The sequence below is a fragment of the Pan paniscus genome, chromosome Y (assembly GCF_029289425.2).
Source record: "Pan paniscus chromosome Y, NHGRI_mPanPan1-v2.0_pri, whole genome shotgun sequence".
Taxonomy (NCBI): Eukaryota; Metazoa; Chordata; class Mammalia; order Primates; family Hominidae; genus Pan; species Pan paniscus.
Window position 1 is genome coordinate 41107597 of NC_073273.2, and position 15611 is coordinate 41123207.

The following is a 15611-nucleotide window of genomic DNA, read 5'->3' on the forward strand; positions in this document are numbered from 1 at the left end:
GTACAAGTGCATGTCTGATTGAGGTAACATGATGTGCGTGTATTTCTGCGGTTTCCGCTTTCTCTGTTTTGCCAACAGCAGCTTTTTCCAGGTTATTAGCAGGGCCCCAGGGAGGGTTTGGAGCTCCCACGGGGACAAGTAGAGGATGTCATGCTGACTGGCCCAGCAGGGAGTTTCTTCCTAAAAGTGTGTTAGAGAGAGAGAGAGAAAGCAAACTGTGGACACTTCCAAGTGTCTCATGCTGAACTGACCAGTAAGGTGGTCCTTTGCTGAAAGTCATGTTTGCAGGAGAGGAAGAAAGGGAAAGAGACAGAGGGAGAAAAAGGGAGACAGAGAGAAAGAAATAAAGGGAGAGAGACAGAGTGTGAAGGGGGGGAAGTGAGAGAGGAAGAGAGACAGTGAGGAAGAAACTGGGGAACTGGAGAGGGAGAGAGAGGAAGAGAGACAAAGAGAGAAGGGGAGAAAAGGAGAAAGAGGTGAGAGGATAGTGTGAGGGAGAGGGAGATCGAGGAGAGACAGTGGAAGGAGGGGAGAGAGGAAGGGCGAGAGAGAGAGGAAAACAGAGAGAGAGACAGAGAGAAAGTGAGAGGACATAGAGGGGGGAGACAGAAAGAGAGAGGGAAAGAGGAGAGTGAAAAGGGAAGAGAGAGAGGGAGGGAGACAGAGTCAGGGAGAGAGACACTATTCCTATGGGTAGAATCTACTTCTCTATGAATGCACCAGCCATGTTCCTAATGTTTCCAGAAGATTTAAAGAATTAATGTACGGGAGGCTGAGGCAGGAGAATGGCGTGAACCCGGGAGGCGGAGCTTGCAGTGAGCCGAGATCGCGCCACTGCACTCCAGCCTGGGCGACAGAGCGAGACTCCGTCTCAAAAAAAAAAAAAAAAAAAAAAAAGAATTAATGTGATTAGAGAAGTGTCTTTTAAAAAAACATGTGGTTAAAAGCCCAGTTGATTAAAAATCTATAAATCTGCAATATTGACATACTATTTCTCTTCCTTATTGACGTACTGTCTCTCTTCCATATTACTCTTACCAAATTGTAGCTAGAAGTTAATAAAATTTTAAATGTTCAAATACAGTGAGAATGTCAAAAGAAACAATAGTGTCCGCTCTTCTAAAGCAGTTATTTTTTTCCTATCATTGTAACCGACACCTAATTGTCACACACTTAAATGAGGAGATATTGCTGACCAAGCATGGTGGCTCAATTCTGTCACCTCAGCAGTTTGAGAGGCCAAGGGAGGAGGATCACTTGAGGCTAGGAGTTTGAGACCACCCTGAGCAAACATAGCAAGACCACTTCTCTATAAAAATAAAAATTAAAATTTAACCATTAGTCCCAGGTATTCAGCAGGTTGAGATTGGAGAAGGCTTAAGCTCAGGAGTTGGAGGCTGCAATGAGCTATGATCATGCCTCTGCACTCCAGCCTGAGTGACAGAGCAAATGGAAAAAAAGCTGAGTTAAAATATGTGAAGATGGGTTCATTTTGTCTTTTGGGCATTTTCTGTTGCAATTTCCACAGTGACTTCTAGCAACCTGGACATGAATCTCAGCTATGAACTCTGACTATTCATTTCTTGGTTCAGGGCATTTGCCCACCCACCCCGGGGACACCATTATTACCTTCTGAGTAGTGGGACAGGGTCAACAGGCTGACACAGGAGGCCCCAGCCCCTGAGCCAAAGATAGTCACTCTCTTGGGGTCCCCGCCAAAGGCTCCAACATTCTCCTCAATCCACCGCAGTGCTTGAATCTGATCCAGGAGCCCATAGTTGCCTTTTGCTGCCTGGTCACCGGTACTTAAAAACCCTACAGAAGAACACAGGACATTTTTGTTGGTCAAAAAAAATTGTGTACACATCCCCACTATTTGAAAAGTTATCTCATAGCTTGCCTTCTTCATTCTCTCTCTCCACAACCCTGTCCCCCACAAATCAGAGGAAAAACTGTAGAAAATTTTTTGTGGCAGAAATAATTACATAGATAATAGTTATTGTTTAGGTTGACATTATGATACCATGTCATCTTTAGGTATATATGGCTAATGTAGAAGGCAAAATAAATCTAAAATGTTAGTGGAAATTATAGGAAATTAGAGAAAAACCTGGAGAACAATTTTTGTGGCAGAAATAATTACACAAATCATGATTATTGTTTACATTCACCTTATGATACCATGTCATCTTTGGGTATATATGTGGCTAATGTAGAAGGAAAAATGAATCTAGAATGTTAGCGGAAATTACAGGAAATTAAAGAAAAAACTAGAGAAAAATTTTTGTGGCAGAAATAATTACATAAACAATGATTACTGTTAAGTTGACATTATGATACCTTGTCATCTTTGGGTATATATGTGGCTAATAGAAGACAAAATGAATCTAAAATATTAATAACATGAAGCAATCCCAGAAGTCATTGTAAATTTTACTAGGTTCAAGGTACCATTTGTGTGCACATTTTTCTTTAAACACAACAGACTCCTATGATAAATTACGTACAAAATATCCCTTCAAATGAGTTAATGACATAGATCTTCAAAAAAAGAAATTGTATGTAAGGAACAAATATTATAGTTGAGTATTTGGGGAAGGTTTCTTGCATTGTTGTTTTTTACCATTTTCATGTCCTTAGTTGAGCATTTCTCCCGAGCAAAGTCTGATGCCTTTTATGAACAACAGTGTCACATAAGGGAGGGGCTTGTTTGTATGATGACAGACTGCTTTAAGCCCTAAAATAACATAAATCCAAACCAACTACTTCAAAGCATATTCCTAACCAAAGTTGACAGCATTCCAATGAGAGACTGAGTGTTGGCTTCTACTTTTAAAACAAAAAGAGTAGAGGATGAGGCTGCATACCAGTAGAGTTAACCAGGTTTTCTTCCATTAGGTTTCGTGAACAATTGGAAAAATGCTCTGAGCTGGAAAGGAGGAAATGGCCAGGCTTCAAAGAAAGTCATAAGATTTTTTTTTTCCTACAATGACAATAAATTCTAAGCCTAAATCAGGAGTCACCATTGCCTGCAGCTTCAAGGAGAGGCAGTATTGCATCTGTGAGGTTGGTCTTACTTAAGACACATCCTACCAATGTGATTTCTTTAAAGTTCAGATAAACTTGATGTGAGATTAGCTGTGATTAGTGGGTATGTTCAGACATTACGCAAGCCCCCCACCATTTAATTAGTGATTACTAATTAGTGCTTTATGCCAAAAATGTTCTGCAACACCTGTCTCCATCACTAAATCTTTGACACGGTTTGTTCATAAAGAGCATCAGGCTTTGCCTGGGAGAAAAAATCCTTTCATTCAGGGTACATATGACAATGATGAATAATGTCAGTGTGGGTGCCCTATAATACCACAGGGCAATGCTTTCTTCCCCTATTAAAGAAAGAGGTAATTAATTTTTAAGGCACGAGTAATTTTCTAACAGAACGATTCTGTCTTCAGCACATCTTTTCTTAACTCACTGTTCTCTCTTTCTCAATTCTGCAGAATGATCTGTTGGCTTATTTTGTTTCTGCAGAGGAGCGTGAAGATTTTCAACATGCTGTGAATCACTGGCCTTTCTTCCACCACAATCCCTTCCTCCCTTACAAAACAAGAGTTTTTGTAACCTTTCCAATAGCAAGCTAATGAATGTCCCTTGTGTTAAAAATCTTAGTTCTTCAAACAGTATCCTACTGGATGGATTGATCTTTGAGGTTCAGAATTTCCTCCAAATATTCTGTAAGGTCGCCAAGGGAAATGGCAATGCTTGCATCTCTGAAGTTTAACAGAAGAATGTGGTGTTTTGAAGCATGTGTTTTCATAGTTTCTGCATTGGAATTTCCATTTACTGCAACATCCAGGGATTATTAATTTTCTTTTTAAATTTAAACTATCAAAAAGGGGGAGTGCCTGTTTCAGGTACAGAATGACTGAAATAATTTTACGCTCTTTACAAGAGTATACTCCTTTCATCTTGAAACCACCTTTGCAAAACTTGTAACTGTGAGAAAATTATGACAGTGAAAGAGATCTGACCTAACCAACACCATCTTGTCTTTCACCACCATACTACAATGATCATTGCTGAGCATAAGCCAAGCTAACTTTGGGAGAAATTGAACTTATAGTTTAAATGATAATAGCCCTTCTTAAAACTAAACCACCTTTGTAAAACTAATGAAAGACCAGCAGGTTAGAAAAATGACAGATGCCTGAATTCTGCTAAGATGTTGGCTTAGTTAAATGATTACCAAACATTATCTGAAAGATGAACCTAGGTGGACATCCTGGGCCGAGTGGGGACTTGGAGAACTTTTCGGTCTTACAAGAGAATTGTAAAGCACACCAATAGGCACTCTTTAGCTAGGATTGTAAAATGCACCAATCAGCGCTCTGTAGTTAGTAAGGGGATTGTAAAATGCACCAATCAGTGCTCTGTAAAAACACCAATCAGCACTCTGTAGCTAGCAAGAGGATTGTAAAATGCACCAATCAGCACTCTGTAAAATGCACAGATCTGCACTCTATAAAATGTACAAAACAGCAGGAACCTAAAAGTAGTCAATCACAAGGAGGATTGTAAAAAGGGCATTCTGATAGGACAGACAGACAACATGGGATGGGACAAATAAGAAAATAAAAGTTGGCCAACTCAGCCAGCAATGGCAACCCACTAGGGTCCTCTTCCATTCTGTGGAAGCTTTGTTCTTTCACTCTTCACAGTAAATCTTGCTGCTGCTCACTCTTTGAGTCCATGCCACCTTTAAGAGCTGTAACACTCACAGTGAAGGTCAGCAGCTTCATTCATGAAGTCAGCAAGACCACGAACCCACTGGCAGGAACCAACTCTGGACACATCTAGTGGCTCATCCAGGATATTGCCCTGTGGTGAGTACCGCTGGACCCTTTTCACTTGCTATTCTGTCCTATTTTTCTTTAGAATTCTGGGACTAAATACCAGGCACCTGTTGACCAGTTAAAAGCAACTAGTGTGACTGCTGGACTAAAGACTCAGGTGTCAGGCTTTCCGGGAAAGGGCTCTCTAACAACCGCTGAATCTTTGGAGTTGGGAGCATTGATTTGCCTGGAACCAGCTTCCACTTTTCCTGCATTTCTTGGCTGAGCCAAGGGTTGACAGAGAGGAAAGTCATTCAGCTCCAGGGTCCCAACAAAAAGTTGGTTGACCCTGCAGCCATGAGCAGAACTTTCAAAGTTATGCTGCACAAGCGAGACTCGCCCTCTATCCTATCTATTGTGACCCTTGCCTTCTGGGTCCTAACGCCTGTAAGACAACCTTTCCTACTGCCTCTCTTCTCTGAAGGTAGCCCTGTGTCTAAAAACAACTCCCTGTCCCTGGTGATCTTCTAGTTTCTCCTATAAATGATTTCTGGTATAAACTGTGGGACTCTGTTCCTTCTTTAGGTACCCAGGTTCCCCTATCAGAAAAACATAGTTTTCACCTGAAGCTTTGTTGGGAGGGGGATGATCTGGAATTTATCAACCCTCCTCACACTAGCAGGCCTAACAAAGGCTATTCCTGAAGCTAGGATAAGGGGAGCCTCAGAAATTATATCCTTCCTATTCATGTGATGAGAAGTGAGGACAAAAGGTGTCACTCTTCCAACCCTGGCGATCCCTTCTCTCCCTAAGGGTATGGCCCTCCACTCCATTTTGATGCATATCATCTTTATAGGACAAGGGTAAGGTCCCAATACTAAGAGGAGAATGCTTAGGACTCTTACAGATTTTTAAGGATGCATCATTAAGGGCCACTAAATCTGATTTTTCTCAGTCCTCTTTGTGGTCTAAGAGGAAAGGCAAGAGTGCTGATTTTCAAGAATGTGTTGGTAAGGGCTACTAAATCCGACATTTATTGGTCCTCCTTATGATCTAGGAGGAAAACTAGTGTTTCTGCTGCTGCTTTGGCGAGCACAACTATTCGGAACATCAGGGTCCAGGGACTGTTGCAGGTTCTTGCGCAAGGAAAAAAGGCAAACCAAAACCACATTTGTTTTTTTCTTTCAGATGGGAATCGCTCAGGCATCAACAAGCTCACCCTTGAAATGCATCCTAAGCCATTGGGAACAATTTGATCTGCAAACACTGAAATAGAAGTGGCTTATTTTTTTTTCTGCACTATGGCCTGGCCTCAATATTCTCTCTCTGATGGGAAAAATGACCACCTGAGGGAAGTATAAATTAGAATGCCATACTGTCCTTTGACCTGTAAGAGAGAAGGCAAATGGAGTGAAATATCTTATGTCTAAGCTTTCTTTTCATTGAAGGATAATCCACAACCAGGCAAAGCTTGAAATTTACATTCCACAGGAGGACCTCTCAGTTTAGCTTCATATCCTACCATCTATACAGCTCCCTTTCCTATTAGTAATAAGCCTCCTCTAGTCTCCCCCACCCAGAAGGAGAACAAGCAAAGAAATCTCCAAGGGACCACAAACACCCCCAGGCTATGGCTTATGTCACCTTCAAGCTGTCAGGGGAGGGGAATTTGACTGAACCCAGGTACATGTCCCCTTCTCCCTCTCTAATTTAAAGCAGACAAGGTAGACCTGGGGACGTTTTCAGATAATCCTGAATAGGTATATAGATGTCCTACAGGGTCCAGGGCAAACATTTGACTTCACTTGGAAAGATATCATGCTATTGTTAGATCAAACCCTCACCTTTAGTGAAAATAATGTGGCTTTAGCTACAGCCTGAGTGTTTGGAGATCTGGTATTTTAGTTAAGTAAATGATAGAATAACAGCCGAAGAAAGGGACAAATTCCCTACTGGTCAGCAAGCTGTACCCCATATGGATCCTCACTGGGATCTAGACTCAGATCGTGGGGACTGGAGTCACAAACATCTGTTGACCTGTGTTCTAGAAGGACTAAGGAGAATAGGAAAAAGCCCATGAATTAATCAATGATGTCCACCATAACTCAGGGAAAGGAAAATAATCCTACTGCCTTCCTTGAGCAGCTACAAGAGGCCTTAAGAAAATATATTCCCCTGTCAACCAACTCCCTCGAGGGTCAACTGATCCTAACACATATCCAATCAGCTGCAGATATCACGATAAAGCTCCAAAAGTGAGCCCTGGCCCCGAACAAAATCTGGAGGCATTATTAAACCTGGCAACCTTGGTGTTCTATAATAGAGACCAAGAGGAACAGGCCCAAAAGGAAAAGTGAGATCAGTGAAAGGCCACAGTCATGGCCCTCAGTCAAACAAACCTTGGTGCTTCAGAGAGGACAGAAAATGGAGCAGACCAATTACCTGGTAGGGGTTGTTATTAGTGTGGTTTTCAAGGACACCTTAGAAAAGATTGTCCAGTGAGAAACAAGTCACCCCCTTGGCCATGTCCACTATGCCAAGGCCATCACTGGAAAGCACACTGCCCCAGAGGACAAAGGTTCTCAGGACCAGCAGTCCCCAACCAGATGATCCAACAGCAGGACTGAGGGTGCCTATGGAAAGCACCAGCTCATTTTGTCACCCTCACCGAGCCCCAGGTACATTTAACCATTGAGGACCAGGAAATTGACTTCCTTCTGGACATGGATGTGGCCTTCTCAGTGTTAATATCCTGCCACAGATGGCTGCTCTGAAGGTCCATTACCATCTGAGGAATCCTGGGGCAGCCTGTAACCAGGCATTTCTCCCAGCTCCTCAGTTGTAATTGGGAGACTTTGCTCTTTTCACATGCCTTTCTTGTTATGCCTCAAAGTCCCACACCCTTATTAGGAAGGGACATATTAGCCAAAGCTGGAGCTATTATCTATATGAATATGGGGAACAAGTCACTTATCTGTTGTCCACTGCTTGAGGAGGGAATCAACCCTGAAGTCTGGGCATTGTAAGGACAGTTCGGAAGGGCAAAAAATGTTGGCCCTGTCCAAATCAGGCTGAAAGACCCCAGCAATTTTCCTTATCAAAGGCAATATCCCTTAAGGTCTGAAGCTCATAAACAATTATAGGATATTGTTAGATATCTAAAATCTCAAGGCTTAGCAAGAAAATGCAGCAGTCTCTACAACACTCCAATTCTAGGAGTACAAAAACCGAATTGTTAGTGGAGACTAGTGCAAGATCTTAGACTCATCAATGAGGCAGAAATTCATCTATATCCAGGTGCACCTAAGACCTATACCTCTACACTGTCAACAGAGGAAGAAGAATTGTTCACTGTTCTGGACCTCAAGGATGCCTTCTTCTCCATTCCCGTGCACTCTAACTCCTAGTTTCTCTTTAACTTTGAGGATCCCACAGACCACACCTCCCAACTTACATGGACGGTCTTACCTCAAGCATTTAGGGATAGCCCTCATCTGTTTGGTCAGGTGCTATCCCAGATCTAGGTCATTTCTCAAGTCCAGGTACACTGGTCCTTGAGAATGTGGATGATTTACTTTTTGCTACCAGTTTGGAAGCCACATGCCAGCAGTCTACTATAGATCTCTTGAAGTTTCTAGCTAATCAATGGTAAAAGGAATCTAATTGAAGGCCAGCTCTGCCTACAACAATTCAAATATCTAGGCCTAATCTTAACCAGAGGAACCCTCAGCAAAGAATAAATGCAGCCCATACTGGCTTATCCTTTGCCCTAAGAAATTTAAACAGTTGCAGGGGTTCCTTGGGATCACCAGCTTTTGCCAACTACGGATCCCTGGATATGGAGAGATGGCCAGGCCACTCTATACTTTAATCAAGGACACCCAGAGGGCAAATACTCACCTAGTGGAATGGAAACCAGAGGCAGAAACAGTCTTCAAAACCTTAAAGCAGGCCCTAGTACAAGCTGTAGCCTTAAGCCTTCGTACATTAAAAAAATTATTTTTATACATCACAGAAAGAGTGTAAATAGCTCTTGGAGTCCTTATTCAGACGCACTAAGTGTCCCCACAACCAGCAGCATACCTAAGTAAGGAAATTTATGTAGTAGCAAAAGGCTGGCCTCACTGTTAACGGGTAGTTGCAGTGGTGGCCATCTTAGTATCAGAGGCTATCAAAATAATACAAGGAAAGGATCTCACTGTCTGGACTACTCATGATGTAAATGGCACACTAGGTGCCAAAGGAAGTTTATGGCTATCAGATAACCACCTGCTTAGATACCAGGTGCTACTGCTTGAGACTTTGCTTCAAGTATGCACATGTGCAGCCCTCAACCCTGCGACTTTTCTCCCATAGCATGGAGAACCGATCTAGCATGACTGCCAACAAATTGTAGCCCAGACTGTGTCACCCAAGAGGATCTCTAAGAAGTCCCCTTAGCTAATCCTGACCTTAACCTATAGAGCGATGGAAGTTCGTTTGTGGAGAATGGGAGATGAAGGGGCAGGTTATGCCATAGTGATGTAACAGTATTTGAAAAGTAACCCTCTTCACCCAGGGATCAGCACCCAGTTAGCAGAACTACTGGTGCTTACCCGAGCCTTAGAAATGGGAAAAGCAAAAATAATAAATGTGTGTATAGGTAGCAACTATGCTTATCTAACCCTACAAGCCAATGCTACAATATGAAGAAAAAGGGAGTTCCTAACTTCTGGGGGAACCCCCATTAAATGCCACAAGGAAATCATGGAGTTATTGCACACAGCGCAAAAACCAAGGGGGTGGCAGTCTTGTGCTGCCAAAGCCATTAAAAAGATGAAGGAGAAAAGGTAGAAACTGTCAGGCAGACGCTGAGGCCAAAATTGCTACCAGGCGGAACCTCCCATTAGAAGTACCTGTGGAAGGACCCTTGGTATGGAACAACCCTCTCCAAGAGATTAAGCCCCAGTATTCCCCAAATGAAACAGAATGGAAAATTTCACGGGGGTATAGTTTTCTATGCTAGGGATGGTTAATGACAGAAAAGGGAAAGGTACTCATACCTGAAGCCAGCCAGTGGAAAATACTTAAGAGCCTCCACCAAACTCTCCATACGTGTATTGAGAACACTCATCAAATAGCCAAATCCCTATTTACAGGGACATGTCTCCTCCAGATCATCTGACAAGTAGTCAAAGCCTGTGATGTGTGCCAAAGAAAAAACCCCATGGTCCATCATAAGGCCCCTCTGGGAGAAGAAAGAATAGGGCACTATCCCGGGCAGGACTGGTAGTTAGAGTTCATGCCTATGCCTAAGTTAAAGGGATTTCAATACTTGTTGGTCTGTGCTGATATCTTTAGAAATTGGATAGAAGCCTTCCCCTGCAAGACAGAGAATGCTCAGGAAGTGGTTAAAGTCCTAATTCATGAAATAATTCCTGGATTTGGGTTATCACAAAGCTTACCAAGAATACCCTAACAGGACATGGAATCCAGCTTTTACACTCTTACATTTCCACTTTCACCTATTACACTAGCAATGAAAAGCCCATATATGGCCCTGTAACCACGAATACCATCTTAACTTTTCAAGCCTCTTTATGCATCCAGTGCAATCTGTTATCAGGCCTGCCCCTGGGGAACCTACAATGCCATCAGTGTAATAATACTCTACAACTTCAACCACCAACTGATCATAGCAACTTGTGAGTCACTCATACAGCTCCATTCAGATGGCTTGTCTGCTTCTCAGGGCCTCCAAAAATTATCACCTCCTACCTGCTTAACAGTCTGGGTTTTGTAATGGCAAACATTCTCCCTGCATGACCATTCATCCCTGGACCCCTTGCAGCAGCATCCCCACCACTAATGAAAGCCTTCCCATTCCTTCTTTCTATCACTGTCTTGAATGGTTCCTAGTAGATACAAAATGGTTTTTTCTCCAATGGGAAAATAGAACACAGGGAGCCACTCAGTTTTCTCCCAACACTCCTTTTCAGCTATTCTCTGGAGGTACCTTGGCAAGTACTCTAGGAGTATGGGAAAATGAAAACAATAAATTCACAAGCCTTTTTAACATATACAACCAGTTCTGTCTACCCAGCCAAGGCATGTTCTTCTTATGTGGAACTTGAACCTACGTCTGCCTCCCCACCTGGACAGGCACCTGGAACTTAGTCTTCCTAAGTCCCAACACTGACATTTCCCCAGGAAATCAGACCCTATCAGTGCCCCTTACAGTTCAAGTTCGTCAGTGCAGGGCCATGCAACTAATAATCCTACTTATAGTGTTAGGAATGGCCACTGATACAGGAAACAGAATAGCCAGTTTATCTACTCCATTATCCTACTACCTATCACACACTCTAAAAGGATTTCTCAGACAGTTTGCAAGAAATAACAAAATCTTTCCTTACACTGCAATCCCAAGTAGACTCTTTGGCAGCCGTGACTCTCCAAAACTACTGAGGCCTAGACCTCCTCACTGCTGAGAAAGGAGGACTCTGCACCTTCTTAGGGGAAGAGTGTTGTTTTTATATTAACCAGTCAGGGATAATATGAGATGCCACCCAGTATTTACAGGAAAAGACTTGTGAAATCAGACAATGCCTCTCAAACTCTTATACCAACATCTGAAGTTGAGTGACATGGCTTCTCCCCTTTCTAGGTCCTGTGACAGCCATCTTGCTATTACTTGCATTTGGGCCCTCTATTTTTAATCTCCTTGTCAAATTTGTTTCCTCCAGGATCGAGGCCATCAAGCTACAGATGGTCTTACAAATGGAACCCCAAATGAGCTCAACTCACAACTTCTACTAAGGACCCCTGAATCGACCTTGTGGCTCCAAGACTGGGCTAGAGAGTTCCCCTCTGAAGGACATTACAACTGCAGGGCCACTTCTTTGCCCCTATCCATCAGGAAGTAGGTAGAGCGGTCATCACCCAATTCCCAACAGCATTTGGGGTGTCTGGTTTAGAGGAGACACCTTCTATTGGTATGTGAAGCCAGGTGGACTTCCTGGGTTGAGTGGAAACTTGGTTCCTCAAGTCAGTGAGACCATGAACCCACCAGAAGGAAGAAACTCCAGACACAATTCCATAGGTGACAAGATCTACAACTTCCCCAATCACTAGAAACTAAAATTGGCCTTTAAAAACCTTTTATTTTAGGTTTGGGGGTACAACTATAGGTTTATTGTGTAGGTAAATTTCATGTGACAGGACCTTTCACTGACAGGTCCTTTAGGCTCCATACTCTAAGCATGTTAGCTGATGAAATTTTGGCTTTTAAGTTTTACTCTCCCTAAAATGAAGCTTGTAAATCAGCAACCTCTCCTCTTTCAATTGAATAACAAAAGAAAGACGCAAAAGAGATCATGTAGAATTAATGCATGTTAATGGATACATTGTTGCGAAATTTCATCCAGGGGTCTGGAAGGAACAACAACCACAAAAATATACACACGACAAATATCAATAGATATTTTCGGTGATATGATTTGGCTGTGTCCCCACCCAAATCTCATCTTGAATTGTTATTACTCAGGTGATAAGAATAGTACAGATTGGCCTTTTGAGATGGCTTTTCAGGCTTTTATTTGCAACAATTGATTGGTCCCACTGGGACCATTAACATCTCTGTATCCCCATGTAGAGGGTGACTTAGTGCACCAGGGTTGTTTTCCAAAACCCTATAATTGCATCCCAACCAATCCAGCAGCACTCATTCCCTAGCCCCTAAATGCCAAACTATCCTTGAAAAACTCAAGCCTCCAAATTTTGGGGAAGGCTGATTTAGGTAATAATAAAACTCCAATCACTTATTTAGCCAGCTCTGTAGGAATTAAACTCTTTATTGCAATTCTTCTATCTTGACTAATCAGCTCTATCTGTGTAGTAAAGATGAGTCTGTTGGGTGGTTACAGTGTTCTGAGGTCTAAATCACATTTTACATAAATGAGACTTAAGAAGCATGTGGGCTTATTGTCATGAAATTCTGAGCTCAGAAAGTTATTGTTTGAAGAAGAAAATGACCTGTTTTCATAAGGCACCTGATCTGTGACAATCAGATCTCACTGTAAATCTCTTTTTCTTTATTCATCAGTACCTGGCCAGTTTTTCCTATCAATAACACTGGAGGAGAGGAAAAGGCAGCACATTATAGCTATATTATGTGATGGAGCAGGGAGAGGGAAGGTGGGAGGGAAGGGAAGGAGGGAAGGAGGGAGGAAGGAAGGAAGGAAGGAAGGAAGGAAGGAAGGAAGGAAGGAAGAAAGAAAATTTTCCTGACAAAGTTATCTTCTTAAGTGCAAATAAAGAGTGATCTTAACAATATTCTAATGGTGTGATTTTTCAAAAGTTTTCAGACACCAGAAACCCTGCTATTTTTTGTAGCAAATTAAAATTAATATTTTAGGAATCCTGCACACCTAAATCACTGGGTTTTGCCTCCTGATTGTAGAGAGCAAAATGATGGTAGCTCATCAACTTGGAGAGAGCCATGCATAGTATCAAAGGTGAGTGCTCTTCTTGAGAACTCAGCTCTCAGGTAGATCACTTAACTTTAAATACATATTCCAGGTGAATGAAAAAAACAACCCCCTTGATTGTCTAAAACCACAGATATACAACAAATAACCTCCTTCATTGACAGGTCCTTTAGGCTCCATACTGTGAGCCTGTTAGCTGATGAAATTTTGGCTTTTAAGTTTTACTCTCCCTAAAATGAAGCTTGTAAATCAGCAACCTCTCCTCTACCAACTGAACAATAAAAGAAAGATGCAAAAGAGATCATGTAGAATTAATGCATGTTAATGGCTACATTGATGCCAAGTTTCATCCAGGGCTCTGGAAGGAACATCAACGACAAAAATAGACACACAAGAAATATCAATCGATATTTTCAGTGATATGATTTTGCTGTGTCCCCAGGCAAATCTCATCTTGAATTGTAGCTCCCATAGTGGTAGGGACCCACCAGGAGGTAACTTAATCTTGGGCGTGAATTTTTCCCATGCTATTTTCGTAGTCAAGATTTGATGATTTTATGAAGGACAGTTCCCCTGCACATGCTCTCTTGCCTGCCACCACTTAAGACATGACTTTGCTCCTCTTTTACTTTCTGCCATGATTATTAGGCCTCCCCATCGATGTGAAACTGTGAATCCATTAAATCTGTTTTCTTTATAAATTACCCAGTCTCAGGAATATCTTTATTAACATCATGAGAACAGACTAATACATTCAGTTAGTGTGGTTATTTAAAAACATGTTTCATGGTAAAGGTGCTGTAAAACAGGAATCAGTTTTTCCTTCTGCATGTTGACTAAAATGAGTATCACATAAACATGAGGATTTCTAGTTGGGCTTAATATTGTTGTTAGAATAGAAAAGTTTCCACTTTTTATTGTAAATAATAATGTAGATGTTTCCTCTCCTTTTGAATTATATCACAAGGCTTAGGAGAATAATTGCAGGTCTTTTGTTTCTGCATGCCCTGCAAGTCAATGATAAGGAACAAAATGGGGTCAGATATTGTTGGCCTTTTAATTAACAAAAGACATTGTTATATGACATTAAAGTCATAATCCACTTTCTTTAATGAGATCATTCCTCGTATAAACACAGTAGGCATTTTTTGGAGACAAGTAACCAGAAGATAATCATGTGAATAGAGAAGTTAAATATCTTTGACCATTTCCGTGTGTGTCATTTACCTGTAGCTGGCGCATACATACAATACGCATATATAACCATATATATGAATGTATGGGTATGAATGTATATGTACACAGACACACATATGTGCACCTTTAAACTAAAGAAGTGACACCAAACAGGAAAAGTTTAAATAAAAATTATTCAGTGAGAACAAACAGAATTTGTTTTAGGTCACACTACTGTGGTCAAAAAGAAATCTGGTGAGAATGAAGGCAGAGGTATAAAAAGTAAAAATCAGTCAAATAGATTAAAAACTAATCTTTGATGGTTATAGGAAATCATTCATAGTCAATTTATTAAAAGGTGAGGCTTCAGTTTTCTGTTTTAAATTGTGTAGGATTCAACACAGGAGCACATACATATACAGAGTGTGCTGGATGGGAAGGAACGTGACGTCCTGCACTCAAATTCTGTAGCTTGATAGGTAGCGCTGGTTGAAATTCAGTGCCTTTGATTTTTAGTTTTTACTTTACTTAAAAATGGAATGAGTACTAGCAGACTATTTTCCTATTGTATCATGTTATCATATCATTATTTCACAGAGCCAAAATTTAGTTTCCAAAGTCAATAGAGAAAATCTAAGACAATTATAACAGACACACGGTATTTATACCACAGATTTCCAAACTCTGGGGCCCACAAACTCTTATTGAGATTCCTTGCATCATTTTCATAAAGTAGGTAACGTCCACCTACATGTATCTATAATGAAGCTGCATAAGCTTTTTTAAGTGCTTTAGTTTCAATTACATAAAATAAAAAAAACCAAGATGGATATTTTCTGAGCAAAATATAAAATAATAAATACAGTTTGCTTAATAAACAATAATATATCAAAATTTGAAGATAATTGATATATGAGTTTCATGGAAATGAAAATTTGAGAATGGCCTGCCTGGAAACAATTCTCTTTGAGTCAACTTTGAGTCTCTTTTTTTTTTTTTTAGATAGACTCTCTCACTCTGTTGCCCAGGATGGAGTGCAGTGCCATGATTTCGGCCCACTGTAACCTCTATGTCCCAAATTCAAGTGATTATCTTGCCTCAGCCTCCCAAGCAGCTGGGATTATAGGCTCAC

At 41.3% G+C, this 15611-nt stretch overlaps 1 protein-coding gene across 11 annotated transcripts in view; it reads right to left on the minus strand.

Moving 5' to 3' along the window:
* Positions 1 to 15611, minus strand: part of LOC100994646 (neuroligin-4, Y-linked) — a 293763-nt gene that overhangs the window by 18056 nt on the left and 260096 nt on the right. For all 11 annotated transcript variants that reach the window (XM_055106975.2, XM_055106978.2, XM_057301221.2 and 8 more), the window contains one exon: positions 1630 to 1815. In XM_055106975.2, the coding sequence (XP_054962950.1) occupies positions 1630 to 1815 (186 nt within the window). The remainder of the gene's footprint in view (positions 1 to 1629; positions 1816 to 15611) is intronic.